Source organism: Papilio machaon, chromosome 14, assembly GCF_912999745.1.
Source record: "Papilio machaon chromosome 14, ilPapMach1.1, whole genome shotgun sequence".
Classification (NCBI taxonomy): domain Eukaryota; kingdom Metazoa; phylum Arthropoda; class Insecta; order Lepidoptera; family Papilionidae; genus Papilio; species Papilio machaon.
Genome location: NC_059999.1, coordinates 514773 through 529083, shown reverse-complemented (window position 1 = coordinate 529083; position 14311 = coordinate 514773). Strand labels below are relative to the sequence as shown.

General features: G+C 38.4%; 2 protein-coding genes across 2 annotated transcripts; one reads left to right on the top strand and one right to left on the bottom strand.

Annotated features, from left to right (window-relative positions):
* Positions 1-1432: 1432 nt before the first annotated feature.
* On the bottom strand, positions 1433-5217 carry LOC123721662. Its single transcript, XM_045681053.1, has 2 exons — positions 5202-5217; positions 1433-4881 (listed from the first exon to the last, which is right to left on the bottom strand). The coding sequence occupies exons 1-2, from the start codon at positions 5215-5217 to the stop codon at positions 1433-1435; spliced, it is 3465 nt and encodes a 1154-aa protein (XP_045537009.1).
* A 4513-nt stretch (positions 5218-9730) lies between these two features.
* On the top strand, positions 9731-12859 carry LOC106710117 (dopamine D2-like receptor). The gene is made up of 8 exons (XM_045680942.1): positions 9731-9931; positions 10332-10441; positions 10767-11019; positions 11352-11548; positions 11684-11779; positions 11992-12175; positions 12270-12444; positions 12645-12859. The coding sequence occupies exons 1-8, from the start codon at positions 9908-9910 to the stop codon at positions 12857-12859; spliced, it is 1254 nt and encodes a 417-aa protein (XP_045536898.1). The 5' UTR covers positions 9731-9907.
* The last annotated feature ends 1452 nt before the right edge of the window (positions 12860-14311 follow it).

The following is a 14311-nucleotide window of genomic DNA, read 5'->3' as shown; positions in this document are numbered from 1 at the left end:
TGAAAAATTTTTGCTGTTTCTTAATTAATTAATTAATTAATTTGAAAAAGAAATTCTAGATTTCTACTTGTAAATAACCATAGTAAACAGGATCGATTCGCTAATTTGGTGCAACATAAAACGGGCACAAGGTCTATGTCGAAAGGTAAATTTGAAATACCCATGGTACAAAATTACTATGGAGATAGAATGTTAAAAAAACGAGTTCCATATTTACTAAACAGTTTACCCGAAGACATAAGACGTGAGCCTAAACTTGGTAAATTTAAACAATTATTAAAAAAACACTTGTTAAATTCATTGTAACCATTTAAGTAATGTAAAGCGAGTGACCTGCAGTCAAACTGCGTAAGCAGTTTTGCGGGGCATGTAATATTTGAAAGTATAACTATGTAAGTGTAAATTTTCCAAAATAAATAAATAATAAATAGAAGAAGTAAACGTTTCAGGAATATAATGGTAAAGTATTCAATAAAAACTGTTATATTGAAATGAAACTTTTAAGAAACAAGTTTTTAAATATTTAAACGTTTATTGACTTTTTTTGTTATAAACTATCTGAAGCAACAGCGAAACGAAGTTAAAAACTTTCTTAAGAAACTTAATATAAAAAAGCACTGAAAATTTCTTCATTGTACAAAGTCTTTTAGTAGAAAATAACTGTGAAACTATCTTTCACCGATTATTGTTAACATTAGCAAATTTACAGTTTAGCAAATTGCTAATATTTTCCTGGAAATAGGAAATTACAGATTTAGTTTAATAATTTAAATCAATTCGCATACCCTATCAATTACTCTCTTTGTGCCGTACACGACGGGTTCGGGTCCCGCGGCACAACCTGCCTTAAACTACGAATCACACGGCCTGGCGTAAATAATGTAAATATATGAACTGGCACTCACCTACTCGATGCCCCGTTCACCGCCTGCAGGTGCCTGGTCACTCTGTCGGTGTCAGTCGAGTCAAAAAGGTCACAGTCATACAGTCTAAAGGCGCCAGCAATGCTGCACTCCTGATGCACCCGATGCACCGCTTCCCGTAAGCGCCCTATAGACGCGTCCTTTATCGAACCGAACGCGGAACCGTTAACTTAGCGACCCTGTACGCTAAATATAAGACACGTCCGATGAGCTATCCAACTGCCGACCACTTTTTATGCTGACTCGATGCGCTCTGTCGACTCACTCCTTCCCCGCACAAGCCCCCCGCAGGCCCCGCGCCCGTCCGTAGCGGAGAGGGATTTCCAACTACCCGCTTGTGCGGGAGAATAAAAATGAGTCGACCTACCAACATAAAACCCGTATTGGTCAACCGCGAAATTCAAAACGGCATTAACACGACGTAAGCACATCGCAACTATACCGAACAGTCCCCCGCCCCAGCCAGACGATACCTGGCTGCGTCCAAACTCCTTAATGGAAAATTATACTTAAGATACTGGGAGTCGGGAGAGAGTTGCGACCGCTCGCTTTAACACCGAGTTGCCTACTAACACCTCTGCAACTCGAGGAATACCGTCCGCGCCTACAATTAGCCTCAGGATTCGACCCCGTCTCCAAGACAGCGTTGGCATGTTCAACTCTTTCACTAAGACGAGATCCCCAACCTTAGGTGGGTCAGTCTTGTCACACCATTTAACCCGTTGCTGCAACAAATGGAGGTACTCTAAGCTGAATCTCCGCCAGAAGCTTTGGGAAAGTTGTTGCAGCAACTCGAAACGAGTTAACCTATTTAATGGGATCTCCGTATAAGGATACTCCGGTAGTGCGGTGAGGGGTCCACCGATCAAAAAATGACCAGGGGTCAAAACCTCCAAATCATTAGGGTCCGATGATACAGGACACAGTGGACGGGAATTCAGAACCGCCTCAATCTTACAAAATACCGTAGCCAACTCTTCGAAGGTGAGCACTGTTTCACCGATGACTCGTCGAAGATGAGTCTTTGCCACCTTCACAACCGCTTCAAAAATTCCACCCCAGGATGGAAATGCAGGGGGATCGAATCGCCATTCTATACCGCGTTGAGACATGTTGGAAGCTATTGAAACCTGATTGTCTTTCAAAAACGTAAAGACTTCCGAAAGGTACCGATCTCCACCCTTGAAGTTAGTCCCACAGTCGGACCGAATTAAACTCGGTAATCCTCGACGACTAACAAACCGGGACAAACAAGCGATAAATGCCTCTGTGCTCAACGCCGACACTACCTCTAAATGTACGGCCTTGGTGGAAAGGCAAACGAAAACGCACAGGTAAGCCTTCGTCACCTTAGCATTTCGTAACGTTGACGACTTAACTTGAAATGGACCTGCAAAATCCGTACCAACTCCAGAAAACGGCTTCGAAGCTCTAACCCGATCTGGAGGGAGGTCACCCATTTGTGGTTGTACTATTGCGGCCTTCAACCTATAACACGGAATGCAGCGGAAAATAACGCTTCGTATAACTCGCCGTGCAGACAAAATCCAAAACTCCCTTTGGAGGACGGCTAGGAGTGTTGATAAACCTGCGTGAGAGTTCTTCACGTGCCGATCAGTTATCAAAAGTCGTACCAGAATGCTGTCCTTAGGCAACAGGAGAGGATGTCGAGCCGCATAAGGTAAGTCCGCATTTCGTAATCTACCCCCGACTCGTATCAAACCCTTGTCATCAATGAAAGGGTTGAGCCGTGCAATGGCACCCCTTAATTTATCCCCCTTTCGTAAACTAATTATTGCTGTTTGGAAACTTTGACCCTGCTCTAAACGCACCCAGAACAACAATGCTTCCCTTCTTTCCTCCGGGGTAAGCACGGGAGAAGACTGCCTATCGGACTTATTCCGAGTGTTATAAATAAAACGTTTAACCCATCCCGTCACTCCTAACAATTTATCAAGGGAGCTAAACCGTCCGAGCAATTCATCTAAATTTTGTTTCGGCTCCGACTGCACCGCTAACACTCGAAGTCCTGGCAACGGTTCAACCGGGTCGACAATACTATGGGGCCAGCTACCTTCAGGTTCACACAACCAGTCTGGTCCCCACCACAACGGATGACTCAAAATAACTGAAGATTCGCAGCCCCGTGAGGCGCAATCGGCTGGATTTAGGTCCCCGGGGACATGTCTCCAATTAATATCAGCCGTCGAATCGCGAATCTGGGAAACTCTATTGGCAACAAAAACCTCCAACGCATGAACAGACGCCCGAAGCCAACAAAGAACAATTTGACTGTCGGACCATGCATAGATCTTCTCGAGGGCCACTGTCTGACCTAAAGTGGAAGCAACATGATTGAGAAGTCTCGAAAGAAGTGCAGCTCCTGAGAGCTCCAATTTAGGTATAGTCAAACGAGACCGAATTGGCGCAACCTTACTTTTCGCTATAACTAATCTTACTGTGACACTACCGTTCGTGTTGACCGCACGTATGTAGACTGCAGCCGCATAGCCCAACTCTGAGGCATCACAAAAGCCATGAAGGCTCACCTGACATTTACCAGCAGGTAAAAAGGCTCTTTCTATCTTCACCAATTGAATATCCGGAAGCGACGAAACAAAACGAGACCACGCCAACAATAACTCTCCAATGAGAGGGGCATCCCATGTAAGATTTTCCAACCAGAGTTTTTGAAGGAAACACTTTGCCCAAAACACAACCGGCGTCAACCATCCATTGGGGTCGAATATTCGGGCAACTGTGGAGAGTACCGATCGCTTAGTCCAAACTCGGGATATGTCTAAATCCTGTACACGAAACGTGAAGACATCCTGAACAGGCTGATACTGCACTCCGAGTACCGCAATGGCGTCAGGATTGTCAACGTTCTGAAAAAGATGAGGATCTTGCTGATGCTCCTTAGGTAAGCCGTCAAGGAGAGCCGGAGAGTTGGATACCCATTTCCTCAACTCATAACCACCAGCCTTTAAGATGCCAATCAACTCATCCCTTAATATAAGAGCCTCTCTCTCATTAGCAGCGCCGGTGCATATGTCATCGACATAAATATCACTGGACAATACAGCTGCAGCTCTAGGGAAATCCAACCGTTCACGCTCTGCCAGTTCCAGAAGCGTCCTGATTGCGATGAACGGACTCGATTTAAGACCATAGGTGTTCGTATTCAACTCATACACCGTAATTGGGCTAGAGGGATCCTCGCGCCACAATATGAGCTGAAATCTACGATCTTCCGGATGTATGATGGTCTGTCGAAACATCATTTTAATGTCCGCAACGAAAACGATCTGATGTCGGCGGAAAGCCGTCAGAATATCTGAAATGTCACGATGCAATTTAGGACCAACATGCAAACATTGATTAAGGGAGACCCCAGTAGAGGTAGGAGCAGATCCATCAAAGACAACTCGTATCTTCTCTCCCTTGAACACGGCATGATGAGGAATAAAATAGTGTTCCTGCGAACGCCAATCAAAATTGGAAACTGACATGTGGCCTAAGTCGCGATACTCCTGCATAAATTCTAAATATTTTTGTCTAAACACCGCGTCCCTCTTCATACGGCGCTCCATAGACATTAATCTCTTCTCTGCCAACAACCTAGACTGCCCAAGCGGTACGCGAGACGGAAGGAAAGGCAAACGCACAACAAACCGACCAGACCGGAGCCGCCCGATATTGTTCTGGAAGAACGCCTCACATTCCAGATACTCCGGGTTGTCACGAGGTGCTGTGGGTGGTTCTTCGACCTCCCAAAACCGCTGGACTGCATCAGCAAGAGAGAGACCCACCTGGATGTCTACATTTGGGATGGAGGCACTCACGGGAAATGCTGGACCTATAATGACTTCTCCGAGGTCGGTCGAAACAGCTGACAACCCTCCTGCCTGCAGAAGTTTGCTACCCCTTATTTGCAGTAACCCTAACACATCTGCACCTAAAAGCAGATCTACGGTTTTGAAATTACTAAATCAAAATATAAAAGTATAAGAAATCAATAAACGGAACCCTAATGGCCGATTAATATTACGTAGCAATCGTACAATAAAGAATTCAACGTAAACGACTCGATTAAAAACCTAATATTGTACGACGTAATATGTTATAATATTCTGTATTCCGTTGTATTCCGTTATATTCCGTTATATTCCGCGCGAGAAGGACGTTACAATATTTCGCCAAGCAATGCAAATACGTACCCGAAAAACACGTAACCCGAATATAACCACGCGGTTATAACCTACGTGTTAACCTAACCACGCTCTGCTACCATCGAATTGTGCCGTACACGACGGGTTCGGGTCCCGCGGCACAACCTGCCTTAAACTACGAATCACACGGCCTGGCGTAAATAATGTAAATATATGAACTGGCACTCACCTACTCGATGCCCCGTTCACCGCCTGCAGGTGCCTGGTCACTCTGTCGGTGTCAGTCGAGTCAAAAAGGTCACAGTCATACAGTCTAAAGGCGCCAGCAATGCTGCACTCCTGATGCACCCGATGCACCGCTTCCCGTAAGCGCCCTATAGACGCGTCCTTTATCGAACCGAACGCGGAACCGTTAACTTAGCGACCCTGTACGCTAAATATAAGACACGTCCGATGAGCTATCCAACTGCCGACCACTTTTTATGCTGACTCGATGCGCTCTGTCGACTCACTCCTTCCCCGCACAAGCCCCCCGCAGGCCCCGCGCCCGTCCGTAGCGGAGAGGGATTTCCAACTACCCGCTTGTGCGGGAGAATAAAAATGAGTCGACCTACCAACATAAAACCCGTATTGGTCAACCGCGAAATTCAAAACGGCATTAACACGACGTAAGCACATCGCAACTATACCGAACACTCTTCGTATTTAAATTACTGGATAAAATGCTTTATAATTAGTAGTATGTTAGGTGCAAATTATACTGGAGTATTTAGGTAATGAAATAGTGTTTTATTTATACATTATACTAGGTGTCGCCTGCGACTCCGTCCGCGCCGAATTAACAATAAAACTTAATATAGCCTATGTGTTCTTCCAGACTATGTTCTACACCTGTACCAAATTTCATCAAGATCAGCCGTTCCGGAGATACCTTCAAACAAACATCCATCCATCCATCTAAACATTCACATTTATAATATTAGTAAGATAAGATATTTACTAGTTTACACACTAAGACAGGTTTTAAACGTTAGTCTTAAAAAATGTTCATTTTGGCTGAGAATTAAACCCAAGAAGGTATTATTATAATCGCTTAACATTTAATTAAAATAAATTTTCAAAAGCTAAAATTAAAACAATTCAAATAATATTAAAAAGCTTACAAGCTTTTTCATCTTGAACCTGAGTGATGAATTAATGAATAAGTTAATTTGAAAATTACCAACATTTTGGCCTTTTACGTATAATAATAACGTTTGAAATTAAATCTGAAGGATATTTTTTAAAAGGATTTTGCTAGATGAAGACAGTCTTATTTATTATAACATTTAATTTGTATTTTATTACCTCCACTAGTTGTCGCCCGCGACTCGGTCCGCGCGGAATTAATAAAAACTTAATTAGTAGCTTATAGGATAGCTTTCTACCGCGTACTGCCGCGTTGTGGAATGGTCTGTCCTCGGCGGTATGTCCAAACCGCTACGACTTAAGGTCCTTTAAGAAGCGAGCGTATCACCAACTCAAAAGCCGGCAACTCATCTGCGATACCTCTAGTATTGCAGATCTCCATGGGCGTCGATGAACACCTTGGTGTTCCTGCTGCTCGTTTGACCCCTTCTCTTATAAAAAAAATACGTTCTTCTATGCTATGTTCTACATATATGCTAAATTTCAGCGATATCTATGCAGTTGTTCCTGCACCTTCTAACACACATCCATTCATCCATCCAAACATTTGCATTTATAATATTAGTAAAATTAATGAGATAAGTAATATGTTTTACTTTTTAATAATGTTAACTTCATATATAAAATTGCCTATAAACAGCGTATCGTTCCAAATTGCGTACTAAAATGAATATAGGTTCGTATGAGTGATCGAAACCACACGCAGTTTGTTACTTGAAGTGTACAGTCCTAGTCTTAAGTGTTCCATTATTTTTTTCAGTAAATTAAATTTAAATAAACAAAATTATACTGTACTTTATTTGATTAAAGTAAGCATTGTATTATGATAAATAAGTTGCGTTAATTAATAAATAATTTTACTTTGAACTTAATAAATATTATCATCAATTAAAGTAAATTAAAAATTCTACAAACGTTAGCTTGTAACATAAATATGTCACAGCAAACAGTAAAAACTTATTCATTGATTTAAATTTTCGACAATCATATATATTTTTAAAGTATGATTTTGTATCTACTTTTGTATGTGACTGTAGCAATCTGCATTCGAAGGTCCATTAAGAAGCCAAGTCGTTCAATTGTACAGACAGCGGGGCGACAGACACTCCGTCTTGTCTTGTCTTTCCCTCTTTTTAGTGACGTAGTTGTGTTCAATTTAAAGCGGAGTGCAGCAAGGAAGTGGAATAAAATGACATGAAAAATAATTGTGCGAATAAATGACCAATGTGTAGTAATAATTATACGTTTGTTTTTTTTTTAACTTCTTTTTATTAGTTGGTAACGTGGTTTGTAACACTTTTGGTTAGATTTTAGATTTGTTTGCAAATGGATTTAAAATTAAAAGTTATGTAAGTGAATTAGATGTTTATATTTTTATGTACTAAATGCAAAAGTATATAATAAAAGATAATTACTTTTACGAGGAAGGTTTACGAGATATGCCTATATTAAATAATTTGAAATAAGTAACTGAACCTAACAGAAGGGAATAAATTAAATGACAAAAGAAAATAATTGTCAGATTTGCCAAAAAAAAAAAAGAAATAAAAACGTTACAATGAGATAAAATATACTTGTTTGCAAAAAAAAAATACCCTCTTGAGTCAGTCTGGTAAAATCAAACGTGTATCGGAGCAATCATCAATTACTAATATGTAATAAGAGAGTAGAAAAGGTCGTCCACTAATTAATTGGCTACATTTAGGAATGATTTCCTTTCGGCAGCTGGAGGCGCACCTACAAATTAATATTATTAGGCCAATCACTGCCGCAAGCATCAAATATCAAATGTATTTTATTTTGTTTACGAAATAAAATAGAAGAAATGTGAATGGATAAAGTTAATAGGATTAGAAATGTATATTGTTTTGTTTTATACAATACAAAAGTGTAGAGGAAATTTTTGTTCAGTCTTCATTCGTACAGGCGCTTTTTAATCGTGCGTTAAAAAACGCTCAAATATAACAAAATGTATTTCCACGTGTCTGTTTATACTTTTTTATTGTTCAGTGTGGAATTTTTAGCGGTTGACGAACGGAACTAGAGTGACTTGACGTTCGTCGCCGCGTTAAAACTCGGCGTTGGACGTTTGGCGTTTGACGTTTGGCGTTTTGCTCGTTTGCCCCCTTCTCTTATAAAAAAAAAAAAAATATCGCCCGTGCAAATTGGGGTAAATCCTAACAATATCTTATGAATGTAAACTATGAATGATTTGTTTCAGTGATAGTAAAAGAAATTTCTTCATTAATTTTAATGTATAACGAATTTGTGATCTAATGTTGCTCAAGTAAGTGTGTAGTATGTAAGTTTGTTTGTTTTAGGCAATTGACATCAAATTCGTGACATGACATTAAATATGTATGATATTCGCATTCTCTATATATCTCTCTAAGGGTGGATTTCTAAGACAAAAATCTCCTTTTAAAACATATTACTATTTTTCTGTTTTCAAAGATAATGACATGGTTAATGATGTTTTATACAGATATTTTGGTCTCAGAAATTCAGAGTGACTAACGTAAACGATTTATTATTTTATTTGTGTATCTAAAATTCACAGTTAAGTAAGGATGCCTAAGCTATATTAAATATCTATTGTGGAAAAAAATATGGATAAATCTTACAACGTAAGTAAATCGAATGAATAATTAAATTTGAGGGTACGCTCTTGATGCGGAGAATATAGCAAACCAGAATTTAAGCCGAGGGTTGGCCGAAACTGGAGAGAACATTTCCTCGCTGTTTCCGAATCCTTAAGGCGAAATCCAATTAGAGTTCCGCGCACAAACACAATTCAATCTTTAGTTATGATTAAAATGTAATGGATAGTGGATAAGTTACATAGCAATTATCAGAGTGTAAATGAAGGACTTCTATCACTGGATTTTTGTTCATAATACTGGAATATTTGAATTTTGTGTAGTAATATTAGTGTACAAGTTTTAGTGTGTTTAGTTCAAACAGTAAGACACCAATCAAAGAAATTAAAGCTCTGATTTTTATATAGTCCTGATCAATAATTTTGGTCACTTTCTACAGAAACTCGAGTCGAAATATGGTAATTTAATGTTGATATATCTTGTTACAGACTTCGCAGTAATGTGCTTGGCGGGAGAAATCGAAAATCCGTTCCAGTTCCTATACAGTCCAAACAAATAATATCAAATCATGGACGCAACTTTGAATCTTAACACGCAAGAATTAAAGATGGATATCACAAAGCTGAGCTTTTGTCAAAACAAATGCCAAAATGTATCGAGGATAACAACGATCGTATTCAAACCACCAGATCCGGATTCGGTAAATCGAACGTTAATCGAAAGTAGTGAAAACGAAATAAACTTACTATCGATATTCGATAACGATTTTAATTCTAGTGATTATTATAATATTGAAAGAACGTTGAATGGAACATTTTCCAATTTTAGTGTCGATAATGTGACTTGTAGTGATGTGCATGGATACAATTTGTGGGCGTTATCATTGTTGGTGTTCCCAGTGCTGACTTTGTTTGGCAATGTATTGGTGATACTCAGCGTAGCGCGGGAAAGAAGCTTGAAAACGGCCACTAACTACTTCATAGTGAGCTTGGCTGTCGCCGACCTTTTAGTGGCAGTCGTTGTGATGCCATTCGGCGTTTACTATTTGGTAAGTTTATTATGTTAGTACATTTTTTGTTAAATTTTAGTACCTATTGTTAAATTTAAAATGCTAATCGTATTTCCAAAATTCAAATAAGTCGGTCATTTCAAATTTTGTTTAACATTAGTAATCTAAATTAGTACACGTTAGTAACTTAAATATATGTATATATATTAAACCTTTTTAAACATGAAATGGAGTAAAAAAGCCACTATAACGTACGACGTTAACATTTTTATAAAAAGGCATTGAAGTTAAATTCTTGAAGCATAAAATGTTAAACTTTTTCTTAATTCAAAATTCGATGGTAATTTTTAACAATAATTAAATAGCCATAATTAGCCTATGACTAATTGACTAGCTTAAAATAACATTTTATTTTCACGATGGCATAAATCGCATGTAGTTCAACGGGTCGTGGGGTCTGCCCGCCTTCGTGTGTGACAGCTACATCGCGATGGACGTAACTTGCTCCACCTCCAGCATCTTCAACTTGGTCGCTATATCCGTAGACAGGTAATAAAAAAGAAATTATCTGCACGAACTGGTACTGTATTTTCTGAGTATTATTTCTTAATACAGCAAGCAAATCCTCTAACTATTAGCAGTTAAATACCAATGTCAAAAATACCAGGCAACTTGGAGATGTAAAGATACTATAGATACTTATTACTTAAATCAATCCATACATACTTACTCCCCTAGCGCAGAGACCCAACATAGATCTTGGAATCCAATAAAAGAGATCGGCAACGTTGCTTTTCCTGAACCATCTCCTGCCAGTCGACTTGGTCTAGTCTTGGATATCTTTACGGACGATTATTGTGGTGATTATTTCTAGATATATCGCCGTAACCCAGCCGATCAAGTATGCGAAGCACAAGAGCAGCGCGCGTGTGTGGCTGATGATAGCGGTCGCGTGGCTGGTGTCCAGTGCGATCGGCGCGCCCGTCGTTCTCGGCCTCAATGACGCCCCCGACCGTAGCCCCAACGCCTGCCTCTTCAACAACACCGACTACGTCATCTACTCCTCACTCGGCTCATTCTACATACCTTGCATTATAATGATGTTCCTCTATTACAACATTTTTAAGGTCAGCTATAGTACTAGGCAGTAGTACTATAAATTCTATAAAGTCTCTCAAACTGGCATGCAACAAGCAACTAAAAGATATTTCCCAATGATTTGTGATGGTCGGCCGTACCGACAATGAAGCGCCGAAAGCCTAAAGGTTAAGGATAAGAACAACCAATCACGTGGTCTTATGTTAGAATCCCACTATTCGACTATTGTTTCGAACAATATACTAGCACAAGGCTGAGGCTTATTTGGAATGGTTAAGAGAAATATAAGTAAATTGTGATAAATGTAAATTAATTGTAAAAGTTTTTTAGCTCAAAAAATTCAATGTACCATAATTTTCAGGCGATACGAAAAAGAGCAAAGAAGCAACGTATAGGTAAGAAGACATCATCCGCGGTGGGCTCTACAGTTTCCAGTGGGACAGCTGCGGTGGTGATTCAGAACGTGAAAGGTCTGCCGCGGCGCACCGACAGCGGCGTGCAGGATGACAAGCCGACCAACACTGGCTCGGGCAGTAATGAAGACGAGGAAGATGAAAAGTAAGAATGTTTTAGTATCACTTTTTTTCTCAATTGACTTCCAAGTATGCAATGACCTAGAAATTGTATTAAGAATTGGATACATTTTATTAGAATGATCCTATTTAATAGTTAGCTTAGATCCTTTTCTTCCAGCTTCGACCGAACCGAGATGGGAGTATACGCGGATGAGCTTGCTAATACGAGATCGACAAGGTTCATGCTCGCTGCCGTAGTGGAAGAAACCGGTTTGTAAGTAAGAAATAAATTATAATTAGCCTAATACTTAGATGATGTATTTAAGATAATTCTTAACAAAAATCTTAGAAATTTAAAAGAGTACTAGATAGATATTAAATAGTACTATGAAATATTTTCTGATGCAGTTTATCTAATTATGTTTATAGTAATAATTAGCTTTAAATCTTTAGGTTTACTCGTTTTAATCTAAGAATTGATTTTAGAATAATGGCAAATTTAGCATCGCCGATTCCAATGATGGACCCAAATACAAACAATGATTCCGGCTACGTCACATCGAATATAGATGGAGAGAAAGAGCACACTCCACCTCCATCGCCCAGCAGTAAAGCGAAAATACATAAAGAAGGAAACAGTTCGGTACCTAAGAAACCAGATTTGAAGCAAGTATAATATTATAATTTGAACAGGTCGAAATATAAATTCCGAACGTCTAAAAACCGAAAGTGTTTAACTATTTGTTTATATGTTATACAGAAAGAAGTTAAGTCGTCTTAGCAATACTTCGATGATCAGCACTCCTCGAAGACGGTTCAAAAGCGCGGCGTCTGCAGCGCGGTTTACGATCTTCCGAGCTAACAGAGCTGGCAAATTACGAGCCAAGTCTTTTGCCAAGAAAGAAAAGAAGGCTACACAAACTCTGGCGATTGTTTTAGGTAATATTTCAATGTAATTACCGTTACAAGAAACAAAAATCAACAAATTGTGAAAGGACCTAAAAAATATAGTTTTTTTCCCAGCTTTCTTTCGTGTATAATTCAATAAGATCTATTATACTCTCACCTGTTGAAAATGGTACTTCTGTACTCTTAGTACATGTTTTTAAGTTATTATATATAAATTATCTTTTTCACAGGTGTCTTCCTATTCTGCTGGGCGCCATTTTTCACCTGTTCGGTTCTCGATGCTCTCTGCATCAAGTTTGGTCTCTCCTACTCACCAGGAGTGACCGTCTTCATCTTCACCACGTGGCTCGGTTACATTAACTCATTCCTCAATCCTGTCATCTATACTATTTTCAATCCCGAATTCCGGAAGGCTTTCCGAAAAATTCTACACTTCGGTACATAGCAAACCGATTTCTATCTTGTGTATACCTAAAAATTTTTTTTCTCAGTGAGTTTCCTTTAGCATAAAAATTCAAATCACAGTCAAAACAGAAATGTGATGTCTGACTGTTTGTAATCTTTTATTACACGTGTGACAAGATTCAAAAATTAATTATATTCATCAAAGAATTAATTGCTGTGAAATCTCAATAAAAATATTCAACGATGGTGTAAATAATAAAGCTGTAGATACGCTTTCTTTTAATTAAATGTATTCATGATCCCCTGTGCCTCTGTGATTACCTTAAGTTATTGTGAAAGAACGAATTAAGCTTGTTCCTTAGTCAAATAAATGTGTAATACAAATATTTTTGTATGAAGCTACGTCGCTAAGTAGATTAGAAGCTCTATCCTTCGCAAAAAGTGTACATACTTTACGATAACTGTCTTAACCAGCGTTTCTCAAAGTGGTCTCCGCGAAGCCTTTCTGATAAGCTGTGAAATGGGTAGTTCTGATCTTGATTACAAAAAACTATATGATTCTGGACGAAAAATCCATCAAAAGATTAATATTACGTACCTACAATAAGTTAGGTCGCGAATTGAACGAGGGACGCAAGTACATACAAATTTTAGGGCCTAGAATAATAATTAAATCTAGAATCTCGGGCTCCGTCAAATATTTCGTTTCCCAAAAAAAGTTTGAGAACCGCTGGTCTTAACTAAGTATTATGGTTACTTCCTCTGGTTGTGATATTTATAGAATGGTTAGTGTTTAATTTTCTATCTGATTAAAGCTTTAAATTTTGTTTTCGTAATGTACTTTTAAGAAACCTTAGTTTTTACTTTTTAATCTTATTTCATAATGTCTTCTAGCCTTGGGACCTGCATAAAGAATACGCTTTCTTGTTTAAAAAGTTTAAATTGTTAATATTTTAGTGATGCTCTTAACTTGGCTGTTACTTTAATATTTGTATATTTTGAAGTAAATACATTATTTATAGCAGCATTAAGCCAAAGAAACTGTATATTTATGAAATGTATTGAATGTTTATTTATGTACGTGTTAGCGAGCAGAGTTGTGAGATTTATGTCTATTAATAAATTAAATATGTTTAGAATTGAACAGTATTTTTTTAACATTACACCTCAAATAGTCAATAACTAAAGTTTAATTTAACTACTAGTCTTACATATGTTAAGCCTATGTCGTTGGGTCCACGATATATTAGTAAATCTTACTAATATTATAAATTCGAATGTTTAGATGGATCGAGGGATGTTTTTTAAAAGGTATCTCTAGAACGGTTCAACGGATCTGAATTTGACATATAAATATAGAACGTAGTCTACTTCTTATGTTTTTTCTTCTAAAATTCCGCGAGGAACATGTGGCGGCCAAAAGCTAATACTTTTTAGTGCTTTTTTAACTTTAAGTATCAAGTACAAATTAAATGAGTACAAATTTATACAT